General features: G+C 37.7%; 1 protein-coding gene across 7 annotated transcripts in view; it reads left to right on the top strand.

The window, feature by feature from the left end:
* GRID2 (glutamate ionotropic receptor delta type subunit 2) overlaps positions 1 to 13,673 on the top strand; it is an 812,539-nt gene that overhangs the window by 659,675 nt on the left and 139,191 nt on the right. For all 7 annotated transcript variants that reach the window (XR_010998200.1, XM_068187568.1, XM_068187570.1 and 4 more), the window contains one exon: positions 10,218 to 10,319. Coding sequence is in view for 6 of the 7 variants with exons in the window: in XM_068187568.1 (XP_068043669.1) it covers positions 10,218 to 10,319 (102 nt within the window). In the remaining variant the exon portion in view is untranslated. The remainder of the gene's footprint in view (positions 1 to 10,217; positions 10,320 to 13,673) is intronic.

The raw sequence follows: 13,673 nt of genomic DNA, 5'->3' as shown, positions 1-13,673 counted from the left end.
TTTACAGATCCTGATAGGATTTCGATATTCTTCAGTGGAGAACTGGCAAGTAGTAAACCTAGTGGACTCCAAATTTACTCTCAACCATGTATGTTGTGTAGTATGCACAAGTACAGCATAGATACTTTAAACAGGTTCTGTACAGCTGTGGTAGCTCCACAGCGCTGCCCCCAGAAGAAGCCGCCAGTCAGAATTATACTTCTCCTGCTGGTAAGGTGATGATGCCTCTGAAGTGTTATTGGAGGCATCATCAAAAGGCCATAGAAGTAGAGGTCTAGTTTAGGGACAGCCTTTCTGCTGCCTAATGATGAAGCAAATGCCCTCTGGCGTATAGAAAGGAATGAAGCTGAATGTATTGACTGTGCTGAAGATGAGTTTATAGTGTTGGTAGTTAGCAAATTGCTTTTCACTATTATCAGTGTAACACTTGGTTATCAGGATAGCAATTCATGGCCTTTAGACCAAAGATGATTTCAGTTACAGTCTATTGATGCTAACGAGGCCTTTGCTTTGCAATTAAGGCTAGATCATCTGCAGGCAAATATTTTAGAAAGTATTATCTGGACCCTATAGAGGGAGGTACCCCAGGTATGAACTAGACCACATCACTCAAAGATTTCCCAGTGCTCAATGCTGCTGGTATCTGTGCTGATCTTTAGGACTCTAGGTGAGCACACCTGCTCTCATTGCAGTTGAATTTAGTGGGAAGAAGTTACTTCATGTAATCCAGGTTGTTGGCCACGACCATCTCCTCAAATTCACTCTTGAACTCTGTTCTCCCCTGCCCCAAGTGTCAGGGTCAAAAGAGAGCCTTCAGAAGAAGGTCCTGTTTCTTCTTAGCTGGGGCCTGGTACTGATAACTAATTCTGCTTGGCCACTGCTGTGGTAATTTTTTTATTTCTTTACTAATAGTTCCGATTCCTAAGAAAGCTTCTCTGTGCTGAAGGCGTGGAAAAAACCACCCCACAATCTTATTTTCTTCACTACCAAACTCTCAAAAACATATGATCCAGTAAATTACTTGTAACATCTGGTCCATAATGCACTCAAAACTGGTGACTCTGTAGCCTTATGCTCTGTGAGCATGGGTTATACTGGAGTAATATTTCCTAACATAGCAGTGGCAAAATGCAGCTTTGATTTACTAGCCAGTACCAAGCTGGTAAGTCTGTGTCATATCCAACTTAGCAGACCTCTTTCTTTCTGCCAATGCTAAGAATAAAACCTCAAATTTACAAACAGTATTGATATATGTGTAAGCAAAGACTGTTTCCATTTCTCTGTTCCTCATTTAAGCAGCCCAGGAATCTGAAGAATCAATGGAAAGCAGTTTGTCATCTAGTGCTACTCTTGCTGCATTGCCAGGTTAGTTCCTCTGCAGTGAGGAACTTGAAGGCAGTATTTGAGTAAAAGCTTGTTTTGGTTTGTCACTTTTTACCTAAGCTCTCCATTCTTTATACGTTCTCCACAGTGCCTTCACATAGGCACATTTTAAATGGAAATAAGCTAAATTTCCCTTTCATACAAATTTGTCATGGTCCATCAGCTTTTTTCTTTCTTTCTCTCTCTCTCTTTTTTTTTTTTTTTTTTTTTAAATATTTACTTTTTGGTGTTGATGCTTTGTGAGCAGCTGTTTCCTAGCCCCCTGTGCTTGGGAAACACGTTGCACTAGCATGTATGAAAAGGAGATGCTCTTGTCTGATCTTTCTTTGTACTACATTTAAGAAAGAGCTGGCAAACTCTGCTGTGCTGAGCAGCAGAAAGTGTAAGATACTTTGATGTTGTGCAAGTATGAACAGCTTCTGGACAGGTACAGATATGCTTAAAGGTATAGAAATTGTCTGTGCTGAACACTGGTGTGTGTTCTCACCATACCTACATGCTAATTTCTTTGCTTTTCATGTTGGTGATGAGAGGCTGAATGTGTCTAAGGAGACAGGGACCCACAGTCTTTGAGATAAAAATAGTCATTTTATCATAGCTGCCTCTCTTTGACTTTGTATGTGGTATTTGGAGGAAGTGTTTTCATGTCACTACATCTGTGCCTTGACTAAGGAAATGAGGTGCTTTTCTGTGTCCTTTTCTTATTTGGTGTTTCATGGTGAAGCTGAGAATTCTGTAGCAGTGACAAAGATGCTAAGTGTAATATGCAATAAGGTTGTTCTATTTCCAAGGTTTTCAGGGCATGTATTTCCATGGTATGTGCATCCTAGGAACATCCTCCACCCTTCACCCAAGTCCAGTGAAATCATTTTTAATGCATGAGGAAAACAACCACAGCAGTACTGCCCAGTGAGCATTCAGTAGCTGAATAAATAACTAAATATACTTCTGAGTAAATAGTGCTGAGGTATTGCTTCATTTAAAATCCTTTAGCCTGCCAAAGAAAAATGGAGATTCCCATATGCTATTCCTGAAAAAAGTGTACTTCATAACATTGTATTCAAATGAAAAGATAACCAGATATAGAGTTCCTTGATGCATTACTGCGAAAGCAGTGTGCAATAATTCTGCTTAGACTTCAAAAAAAAAAAAAAAAAAAAAAAAAAGCTAAAGAGATGTCCAGATTAGTCCAGATGTTCTGTAGCCTCATTGGGCACCATGTATATTTAAACATGCATTCCTTGTCAGCTGCCTTTAAAATAAGCACTGATTTTTTTGGTGCAAGCACAGGTCAGTACTACTACCTCTGCTACTGCAGTTCCTGGGCTGAAACTCTACAGGGGCCTTTCTTTTTCTTCCCAGCTTGGAGAGTGATGAATCTAATACACAATTCTCCATGTGGATTTACTTCCAGAGCTGACTCCCAGACTACTAATTCAGTGATTATATCGAAGGGGAGATTCTTATTGCAGAAAAAACAAAGCCAAGGTGCTTCTCAGCATCTGTGCTCACCAAGCTGACTGCAATGCAGTGTGGAGATGCCCAAGCAGCTCAGCACTGGCAGCACTCTGCTGCAGAAGCAGGGCATTCACCATAGGCCACTTTACTCTGAAGGATTCACTTATGTGGTTTGCTGGGCTGGGTTTATTCAGAATGCTGCTCTGTAAACCCACTTCCCTCCAAATGGAACAGTGGTGGGTTTGCTCTGCACTATTACTATTTGGATATTTTACTGGAATGCTACCCCCAGAATTCTTGAGCCCTGCAAGAGCAAACAGGTTTTGTTGACATTGCAGTTTGACAAACCATTTCTGAAAATTCAGATCTCAAAAAAGTGCCCAACTGAGCTGAGGGGAAAGCTGGGAGTGTGCTGAAGAATTTTTGAATACTGCCAGGGAACTGATGAGACCCTGAAATGTGATCTGTGTGTTTTCTTGCTACCTGTGGAGAGGGAGCTTCATGTAACCAAGTGGAAAGCAGTGCTTTTCATTGTTTTTCACTGCATAGGTTTGATCAAAGGTTTTATGATGGTATCAAAAGCTTATATATTGTGATTTAATACAAGCTGGAGTAGTAACCTTGAATATTTTCCCCTGATTGCATAAAGATGCAGTGGTGGACAAAACAGACCAAGTTCAGTTATAAAACCTGATTTTAAGGTTTTGGTTTTCTTCCAGCCTTACATGACTAAGATAAAAGACATCCTATGTAACTCTTAATATGCTTAATGAGAAAGGAGACAAGCATTTGCAATTAAAAATCAAAGTGACTAAATTTAAACTGTACACAAACCTGAACTTCCTTGGTATTATCAGTTACCGTGGAATAAATCAGGCTTTAGTGAGAAATCTTCCAATGTAAAAAGAAAGCGATATTCATGGTTTTTACTCTGGCAGTATGAAGAAATTTGTTAGCAAAGGGATGAATTCAGTATTGGGTCGAAGAACAGGCTTTTCTGAGTATTTGACTTTAATTGAAATATGGAGGCAATGGGAAAAGAGATGAACATCTGACTCATTATTATCCTTGGCTGAGTCTTTTCTTCAGAGTTCTATAAGGTTGTCAGAGGATGGGAGTAAAAATAAAAAAAAAAAAAAACAGCAAGAAAGATGAAAGCAAAGGAAACAGGGCTCTACAGTAATTTATTTTAAGTCCCATCTCCCTCATAACACAAAAGGAGAAGGATGAGTTGGGGAGAAGTTTCCTGAAAGGTCTGCCTGAGAGAAAAAAAGATCCAAAGGCAAAGAGAAAGGGGAAAGGACCCAAAAATGAGTCAAAGCTGGATGTAGTGAAAAGTGATGTCCCTTGACCAACACAAACCCTGAAAAAACAAACAAACAAAAAAACAAAAACAAAACAAAAAAGACAGGAAAAAGCCACAAGAAATGGAAAGGTAGATCAAGGGAAAGAAAAACAGAGAGGACAAGAAAGCACATTGAAAGTACCCAGAGAAATGGATGGCAAGAGGTAGTGTAGGAAAGAGGAAGATAAGCACAGGTTAGGGAGCTGCTGGGAGTACTGAATTCACAGTAAAAAAAAATATTAAAGAAGGGATAAAAGGGTATTTTCCAAAGATAAGAGATGACAGAAGTGGAAAATGATAGATTAAGACCACCAAATTTTAAATGAAAGGGAAAGAAAAATAGAGAAATTAAGCCAGAGATGAAGAGATGATGGGGTGGAGAAGTCAGCAATCATTAGAATGACACCACTAGCTTGGAGAGATGGTTCATTTTCTTTGAGATGTGGTGATTTACTATACATTTGAAAAATTATACCATTCAATTCTAGAAGCTTGGCCTAAGCACTAAGCATCAGCTTTGTGAGTAGAGCAGGCAGTGGGAGAATAGCTATGAAGTCTGTGTTGTTTCCCCTGTAAATTCAGCATTTGTCAGTGGTCTAAAATATCCAATTATAACTTCTGGCAGCAATCTGGGTCCTTAAGAAAACATTGAGCCAGGTGCTAGTAGGCAAATGAACAGCAGGTTGTAACTTTCCATTAGCTTCTTTTTTCAGTTCAGTAAGAAAAGGAAATTTGAGTAGTCCCCAAAGGAAAATATTTTATTAACTCTGTTCAGTGTTATTCTGCCTTGTGCATTGGCTTTGAGGAAAGAAATTCCTACTGAGGTCACTTGCACTTGTGTCTATGATCAGTTAACAAAACAAATAGCCCACCTCAACTTCTGCAATTACAATCCTTAGCACAGTGGATATAAAACTAAACTTGAGTATTCACATCCCCCTAACAGCTTGAAAGTAACAGAGCAAGTCTAGGGGCTGGCCATTCCTTCTAGGCCAGAGACAAATTGAAGCAATAAAACATACTGTACAAAATAATTAACTGAATGCACAGAACTGTATAGATTTCACCACACAGAATGTAGAAGAAACAAATGCTTCTATATATTATCCAATTGTTGAGCACAGTATTTTCTATTGATTTTGACATCTTACTATTTGCTGACTATTACCTAAGCTTTGGTGAAGGCAGCAGTTAAATACAGAAAGCTTTCCTGCTAACCAATCCTATTAGGAAATAGCTGCAAAAACAAAACTGATCCTTACTTCTTTAATCAAGCCCAGGGGTACAAAAGGCCTCAGTTAACTACTGGCCACCACATTTTTTTTAAGATTTGGTTGATCAGCTGTTGGCTGCTGGCTAAAGAGCTGAATGGAAAGGACTCTAACCAGGTAACAGAGCATCTGACATTTTATGTAACTGACAGTATCATATTGACAACCAAAATATACATTTCATGGTGTTTCTTCTTTGAGACATAGTCTTTAAGCAATAGGATTTAGTGTCTGATTTCCCAGTTGCTGTTGGACATATTAAACAACAGCTGACAAGAGGCATGAGGAATACGCTGTGCAAAACAATTTCTGTGTTGTCCTGCTTGAATTTTGCCTAAACTGGTGTCCTAGAAAATTTTGCAAATGCTGAATTCACCTTTTTATTCATTATTTTTTGTTGTATGCCCCATTTCAAGTCTTCCCAGCACTCCTGGGAGCTTGAATCTTCCAGCTGATTGTCATTTTGTGACAGCTTCATGGGGTCTTTTCCATTTCTGTGAATTTAGTGTGCTTTGGAATGGAAAAGGGGATTATTAATGCACATTTCTTCCATTGAAGTTGGATCTTGTAAGAATTCAGTTCCTAAAGTAGTTTGGACCTTGGTGGAAATTGAGGGAGTTTCTGAAGAGTATGTGGGTACTCCAGGCAGGGAGGGTGCTCTTGCCGTGGCTCACCAGCTCTCTATGAACGGCTCTCACCTGGGCATTTCCACTGGAAATATTTTGTCAGTCTGTCCATACTTAAAGCCCAATATATTCTTGGGATTTTTTCCTTTAAATGACAGAGAAATAAATGAAAGAGCAGTCATTGATCCCAATGTCCTTATAGATGTGGGTTGCAGATGTAGTGCAGTTTTATCTTTCAGATTTCCATTGGACCTCCTCCAGAGTGTTTTCTGCTTTTGACCCTTAATAGTGTTGTGATAGTGCAGTCTGAGTTCCAAGGTGGTTGCATTGGATAAACCAGTTCCTGTATATTTTCTATGTTAATTGAAGCAACAGAACACTTTGATGTAGTGACAAGCGCTTAAGTAATTCATCTGTATCAGTATTCTGGTTTTATTCATTTTCTCTGATCATCCTCAACTGTGACCACACCAGGCCAATGTATTTTTCTTGATTAATTGACACAATTTGCACTTTACTCTGCCAGAAAAAGAAGTGGAAGCTCTCAGATATTCAGCAGAGTTCACTGGTTGCATAGGAAGTAGGGGAGGAAAACTGGCTGTAAACTCTGTTGTAAAGGCATTATAGACTTCAGTGTTCCAAGATCCTTATAAGTAATGAAATTGTAAGTACACATGAACTAGATTTTGCCTACTGTAATTTTGATATACAATTAAAGACCTTCCATAATGTGTTGTTCATATAGTCAAAAATTTCTAATGAAGAAGGGAAGTAAATTTTTGGCTTTGCCAGCACAACAGGAGAACAAAGCCCATTTCAACAATGATGATAGTGAGGATAATAAGCTGGGATGTGGGATGAACAGAGAGAGATTGCAAATTGGATATCAAAGGAAGTAGAAGACTGACAACTTTTCCATCTTCATCATATTACATCAAACCTAGCAATGTGAAAGCTGTCATTAGAATAAATAAAAGAAACTGAAACAGAAGTTCAAAGCACTATAAATGATAAATTCCGTGTGGTATGAAGATGACAAGCACTGTGCTCAGTAAGAGAATTCCCATCACCCATCTGCCCAAATCCACCCAAATTAATGTGAGATTCTGTTGTCTGATCTAGTCTCTCATTTCAACCATCAGAGAGAGAGAACAAAAGTAAAAGGAAATAACTGCAGAAGCAGCAAATGTTTTGCAGAAGCAGTTAAATGAGACAAAGCTGAAGAGGGAGCTTCATGCCACCCGTCTTGATGTTTCAGCAGTAGTTAGATTTGCTCCTTGCTGCAATGACAAGCTCAAATTGTCATCAATAAATGTTGATTTGTTTTCTCCTAATAACAGTAAGCAGCTCCCACTCAAAATCAATTTCAACTTTGTTGGCAAGACACTGCACATTTGTCTTCACCATGACTGAGCTGCATAAAGGAACAATTGAATTGAAAATTAAATGAACAATAATTGAAAATAAAAAGTGCCTTTTTAAAGGAAAATTAGTGCTATGCTGAATTTTCAGAAATGTTATGTTGGTGGGGGGGTTGCCTTAAAAAAGGTAGACTTGGGCTAAAAACTTAATTGTATAAATATGTGCACATGAATGTACATAATTAAAACTGGACATTAACTTCAAAAGGATAAAAAGGCTCTTCAGCAACTTCCTAGGGTTTTAGTTCTGGCAAAAGCTACAGTTTCTGCAGTAATTATACATCCAACACATTTGGATATGCTAATTGGGTCTAAGTTCTAATTAGTTTCTTTGTGTGACTAAGAATGACAATCACTGAATTAATTTAATGCAGCTTTGTTCTGAACTTAGTATTGTTTTCACTGTTTTTCATACGAAAATGTAGCCCATGAAATGCTTTTCTTTATAGGATGTCAGTAGTTTTTTGCGTACAAAGTGCAGTGCACGTACATTTGCTGCGTTTCACTGTACTATTACAGGCCATACACTTCAGCATTTAGATTATTCAACTCAAAGTGTTGCAGGGCTTTGCCAGGGGGGTGATGAGGACCTGGAATGTGTCAGTAGTCTATCCATGACTAGAGGGCAGCTGCATACACTGTGGAGGACCAGAAAGAAGTGGAGGGGAATGCTATGATCTCTTGCTGGTCTTCAAGATTGGATGGGAACATGAAGTGGGGAAACCACATGGGGATAATTTGTGCTTTTATTTAGAAACAGCCATAGGAAAGATGAGCAATTTCAAGAGATTAATAGGACATCTCCTGGTTTTGTTTCTCCTTGTATCCTGTCGCTGCTTTCAGTTTCTCTGGGGTTTGGATCTAGTAGATCCTTGATTCAGTCACCACTTGTGATTACAAGGATTCTCAGCATTACCCTCGTTCATTCCCTGACTGTGGGATAACCTTCACTTCAGAAGGGCAAGAATTAGCTGTGAGTACTCCTGAAAGCAGCAGAGAGAACTGATGACATTGTTGTAAGGCCATCTTCCTCTGAGAAGCATGGAATCATGGGATCATTTAGATTGGAAAAGACCTGTGTGACCATTGAGACAAACCTAACTTCTCTATCATTGCAGAAAGTTTTGATTTTTTTACAATTTGAGACATTCATTACTTAAGGAGGCATCTTCAAAGAAATTATAAGAATATATTGAAATTAAAATATTTATAAGTAGCTCTATTCTAATAGGTGTAATGAAGAAAATATTTCAAAACACCCACTGCTAAAATTGTTAAATAAGTTTACTTAAAGTTTGTTCTTTGTTTTCTGTGTCACTTTTAAAGATCTATGAAACACATATACAAAGCCTTTTCACATGAAGGACTGAAAATAACGATTTCTGTAAATTCCTTTTCAGCAAAGCCTCTTTCTTTACAAGCCCTTTCAGATGGTTTGAGGCAACCTGCCATTTCTGTGACTCTATGTGAAATTACAGCAATATTTTCCATGTTTTACAGTTTGTTCCTCTCAGATCATGGTGTTGAATTCTCCAAGAGAATAGTCTTAGTAGAGGCCACTGGAGCCAATAATACTCCACTGATGTTAATCTTGGTTTATCAGAGGGAGCAAGACCTTTTGTTCCTTAAATTGGAGTCAGAAGATGAGCATCCCTGGAAAAGTTTCATTCAAGGTCCATGGAGAAGGTGATTCAGGGCAAGAACTGGTGCCTGTCTCTTTGGCTGTGTAATGACGTCACATAGGCAATTGGTTTACCTGCCATAATTGAGACTCTGTTCCAAAGTCAGTCATTGTCCTTCTATTTGGATTTAATACTGGTAATTTTGCACAACAGCTGAGTGTGGCAATTTCAAAAATGAAACTGGCTATCTTGGTATGTGCTGCGAAGGGATGTGCGGTTGACTGATTTGTTTCTCTCTGCTTAAAAAAAAGCATCTACCATCATACAAAAACCCAGACAAGTTGCATTTTCAGAGAAGCTGAACTACAAGTCAGTATCTACTAAACCCAGATTGAAAAGCAGCTAATCCTAAAGACATTCCTGAGCAAAAGCTTCATCCACAGAAGCTCATGAAATACAATATCACCAATGCAAAGAATGGCATAGCTGAACTTCTTTTTCTGCATTGTCTGTTGCGGTACTCTCTCAATAGTGTGATGTGCCTATCCAATGGTCTTTTCCTCAATCATCTTTAAATGTGATTTTTAAACTGGCTTAAAATCACTGCTGTTTCATTAACAACTAGTAGTATAAGCTTTAATTAAAACTGGTTTAATTCCTTTTGTCAGAGTTCCACTAGGAATGATGGGCTGGAGCAAAGAGCATGCAAAAATGATGGTAGCTATTATTTCTCCAATTAGTGTATTAATGAAAGTAAGGTAGAAATATTGCTACAGCTACAGTGCTTTTTATATGTTTTTCAGTAATATTGATATCCTCTCTGACCTCTTTTAAATCAATGCATATAACCCCAAATCCTGGATGCTGTCATCCATTGCACACTGGTATTTAAAATCAAAACCTGATATCCTTAATTGCTTCATTTTCAGTTTCAAGATGAATCTGTGCACGAGCCATTCTCTGAGTTTTCATCCCATTGAGTCCAGAAGGCATTCTGTCTATTTCATACATTCCGGCTTAAAGACACGTAGCAGGAATGACTAGCAAAGTTTTATGGGCAATGAGAAAATGATTTTTGTTTTCTCTTTTAGCTTGGCTGCTGGAATCCTGTAACTGGTCTGAATGGGTCACTAACAGACAGGAAGCTGGAGAACAACATGCGAGGAGTGGTTCTGCGTGTGGTGACTGTGCTGGTAAGCAGATGCTCATCCTTCTGCACTAGCAGGAATGCAGTTTCTTCCCTTTGCCACATCTATTTATTAAGTGCACCGTTTTACCAAGAACACAGTTGGTGTTAGAGGGTCTGATTTAAGCTGGTCAAAAAAAAAACAGAAAAATGGATAATTTTCCACAGAATAAAATTATTTATCGGCACAGCACTTTTCAGACTGAATCAAACACATTAGAAACTGTTTCTTGCTCAGGCACTTTCTAAATTAGGTAACACAAGCATGTGAGCTGATAAAGGGCAACTTTAAGTGCCCTGTTAGCTAAAGCTACCTAACTGAAGCTCTAAATTATTCCAATCACCTTGGCAAATTGTGTGCAGTCTAACATAAATTGTCACATTCGGAAAATATTCAAGGTCAGCTTAGGTCAAGTAATGTTAGTTTGGTAAAATATCCACTGTCCCATCCTGGCTTTTCATCAGCCAGGTTCTTCCCCTGTGTGCACATCGTATGTTAAGAAAAATTCTTGGTTTAAAGCTGAACAGACAATGTCTTCCAGAATAGGAATTTGTGTTATGAATTCCTGCCATATTCTTAGCTTGAAGAGAAGTTTTTAAGAGTGGGAAAAAAATAAAGAAAAAGAAAATAATATGAGACATATAGCCCTCTTTGGACCAATGCCCAAATACAAAGTTGATCCAGGGCTGCAGAACTGTCAAGGTTAGATTGAGCTATTTCTCTCTTGCTGCTCTCTACTTGTGTTTGAGTTCAGTGTCCAAAGGCCCAGCACTTTTTTATAAAAAGCAAGATGAGGAGTTTTCAGGGTTTGCATTGCTGACAGTGCACAATAAAGGAAGGGGCTCCATCAGGGGTGGAAAGTGAAATCACCAGAGCATGTCAGTGCCACAGACAGAGCAGTTTCATACCCTTCCAATTTTTTTATGGGTATTTAAACATCTTTACCTGTCAGGGTGAGCATTCTGTTCCAGCACTTAGTACATTAGAGAACTTCCTGTGGTAGTATCTACAAGGCAAAACAAACCAAATAACAAAACAAACTACCCCAAAACAGCAAACAAAAAAACCCCACAAACCTAAAAACGAACCCAAAGCCAAACTAAACAACAGCAAAAGCCAGCCAAGGAAGAATGAATGCACAGAAAAAACAAACAAACAAACAAAAAAAAAAAAAAAAAAAAAAAAAAAAAAAAAAAAAACAAGCACAAAACAAAAGCAAAAGAAAGGAGTAACAGAGAGGGAGAAGATTGTACTTTATTTGCATGTTGCTCAAAATAGTATCACGGTGGCAGTGGTTGGTCTCTGTTTTGCCTGATACTCCTATTAATTGGTTCAGTATAATTATCTGTTGACAAAAATGACCTGTGGATTTTGCCTAGAAAAATAAATTTGAATTAGAATATTAGCATTTTTTTAGTAGTAGTTCTTCCCTCTCCCACCTGTTCCTGATTTATCCCTAGTTATCTTTATTACCTTGACAGAGAGCTTCTTCTTTCACATTATTATAGCATGGGTATTTATCAACTTGCAAAGATACACAAAAATAATTGCCTATGTTGGTAGGATTCTATAGTAATTATAAAAGCAAAGACAGAAATTTAAAGTTCAACAAAGCACAGGGCATTTCAGTCTCCTCACTAATTTTATATCTTCTGGGTAGGACAAAACTGGAGATTTGTATTTAACCTGTGTGATGAAAATGTGTGATTCTTACCTTGGATGCAAGAGCAGGAGGGATTTCACCAATTACCTGTATTTTAGTGATGATCTTTATTATATTTTCTCTTCCATCTTTCTCCTCGTTCTTCAATTAAGTCAATACATTTCTGTTAAATACAGACTGTGAATGATTAGTTATTGTTATTAATTCTTCCATTTTCTAACAGAATGATCTTGATCCAGGGAAACGTGTTAAAATTAAATAGTAATACCTTTGAATGTTAATAGGTTTATTTTTCATTGAGAGTGGAGAAGTTTACATTAATTTGTAAATTGGCTTTGTTAACAGTTCAAATCTCTAATGCCTTTTTAGATAGCACCCCTTCTCCTCTTCCACTTTCATTTTGTTATGCCTTCAGGTTGAAAAGGACTTTTTTTTTTTAAACTGTAGTAGAATTTGAGAGGATAGCAAATTGCAACACCTGGGTTTATATTGCATTATACTAATGAAATGAAACCTTCTGGAGTCTGAAAATCATAAATGATTGTGACTTATTTACTCAGTCTCTGGAAAAGCAAATGCTGAACAATTCCCATCATCCAAATCCATCTACTAATTTCTTTCCCTAAGTAAATTTAATAATTATGAGCTATGTATCTGCTGACCTTAACCAAAATCTCTTTGTGAGTATAGCCCTAAACTGGAAATCATCTGGTTTCATTGGCAGAGAATCCTGGTTCTTCTGCAGTAAATGTGAATGCTATCCTTTGCATAAATAGCAATAAGAAATATTTCTTTGTGGTTTATTCTGAGGAGAACTATGGTCATGTTATTTTACACATAATTCAATGTTTTAATCTGAGTAGGATTAGTACCACACTTTCTATACTTTTAGAAAAGGCTTATTTTGTCTAACCTAAATATCAGATATCTCTGTCTTGGACTGCTTCCACACTGAAGCTCAAGTCTGAACTTTGTGTTTGACAAGTTGCTCTTAAGTTCAAGTCACTTTCTGGTGAATTTCTGAAATGTATTCTGAGTTTCTGAAATGTAGCTCAATCAAAGGTCAGCATAGCTGTTCCAAACAAATTCAGAGTGTCTTGAATGAACAATGGCCCAAGAACAAGTTTAGCTATATATCCAATTTGGCTGTCTCATTTTATTCTCTTTTTCACTTGTTCAGTTTTATTGAAAAAGACCTAAAATACAGCAGATATTCTCATAATATCATTTTATTAGCCACAGCAATTACTGAATTATTCATATGAATATTAAGACATTGAAAATGGAATGAGATTTGGTCCATTTGACAATGAATAAGCCAGTAGGTATTTGTAAAATTGTAGTTTCTTAAAAAGCCCCTATTGTTCAAAAAAGGAAAAAGTTTGAATTTCCTTGTTTTAAAGCATTAAAACCTTGACTGAAAAGTACAGAGCTTTTCCTGAAAGTGCACAAGGTATAATACCCTAATGGTGCAAAAGATATTTGTGGCTCTACATGAAAATTCAAAACAGCTCCCAAACAGGAATATATTTTCATACCTGGAGGGTCCTGAGAAGGCAGGCAGGATAAAGGAAAGACAGATGACAGCAAGCCATGCTGAATTATGCTTTGCCATACATCCCTGTACACAGTACCTAAAGAGTTATTAGTTGGGTTGCCTGCACAGAGCTGCAGGTTGGTCACCCTTGGCTGCAGGT

The sequence above is a fragment of the Anomalospiza imberbis genome, chromosome 4 (assembly GCF_031753505.1).
Source record: "Anomalospiza imberbis isolate Cuckoo-Finch-1a 21T00152 chromosome 4, ASM3175350v1, whole genome shotgun sequence".
Classification (NCBI taxonomy): Eukaryota; Metazoa; Chordata; class Aves; order Passeriformes; family Viduidae; genus Anomalospiza; species Anomalospiza imberbis.
The sequence above is the reverse complement of the archived record's forward strand: the minus strand, read 5'-3'. Positions and strand labels throughout refer to the sequence as shown.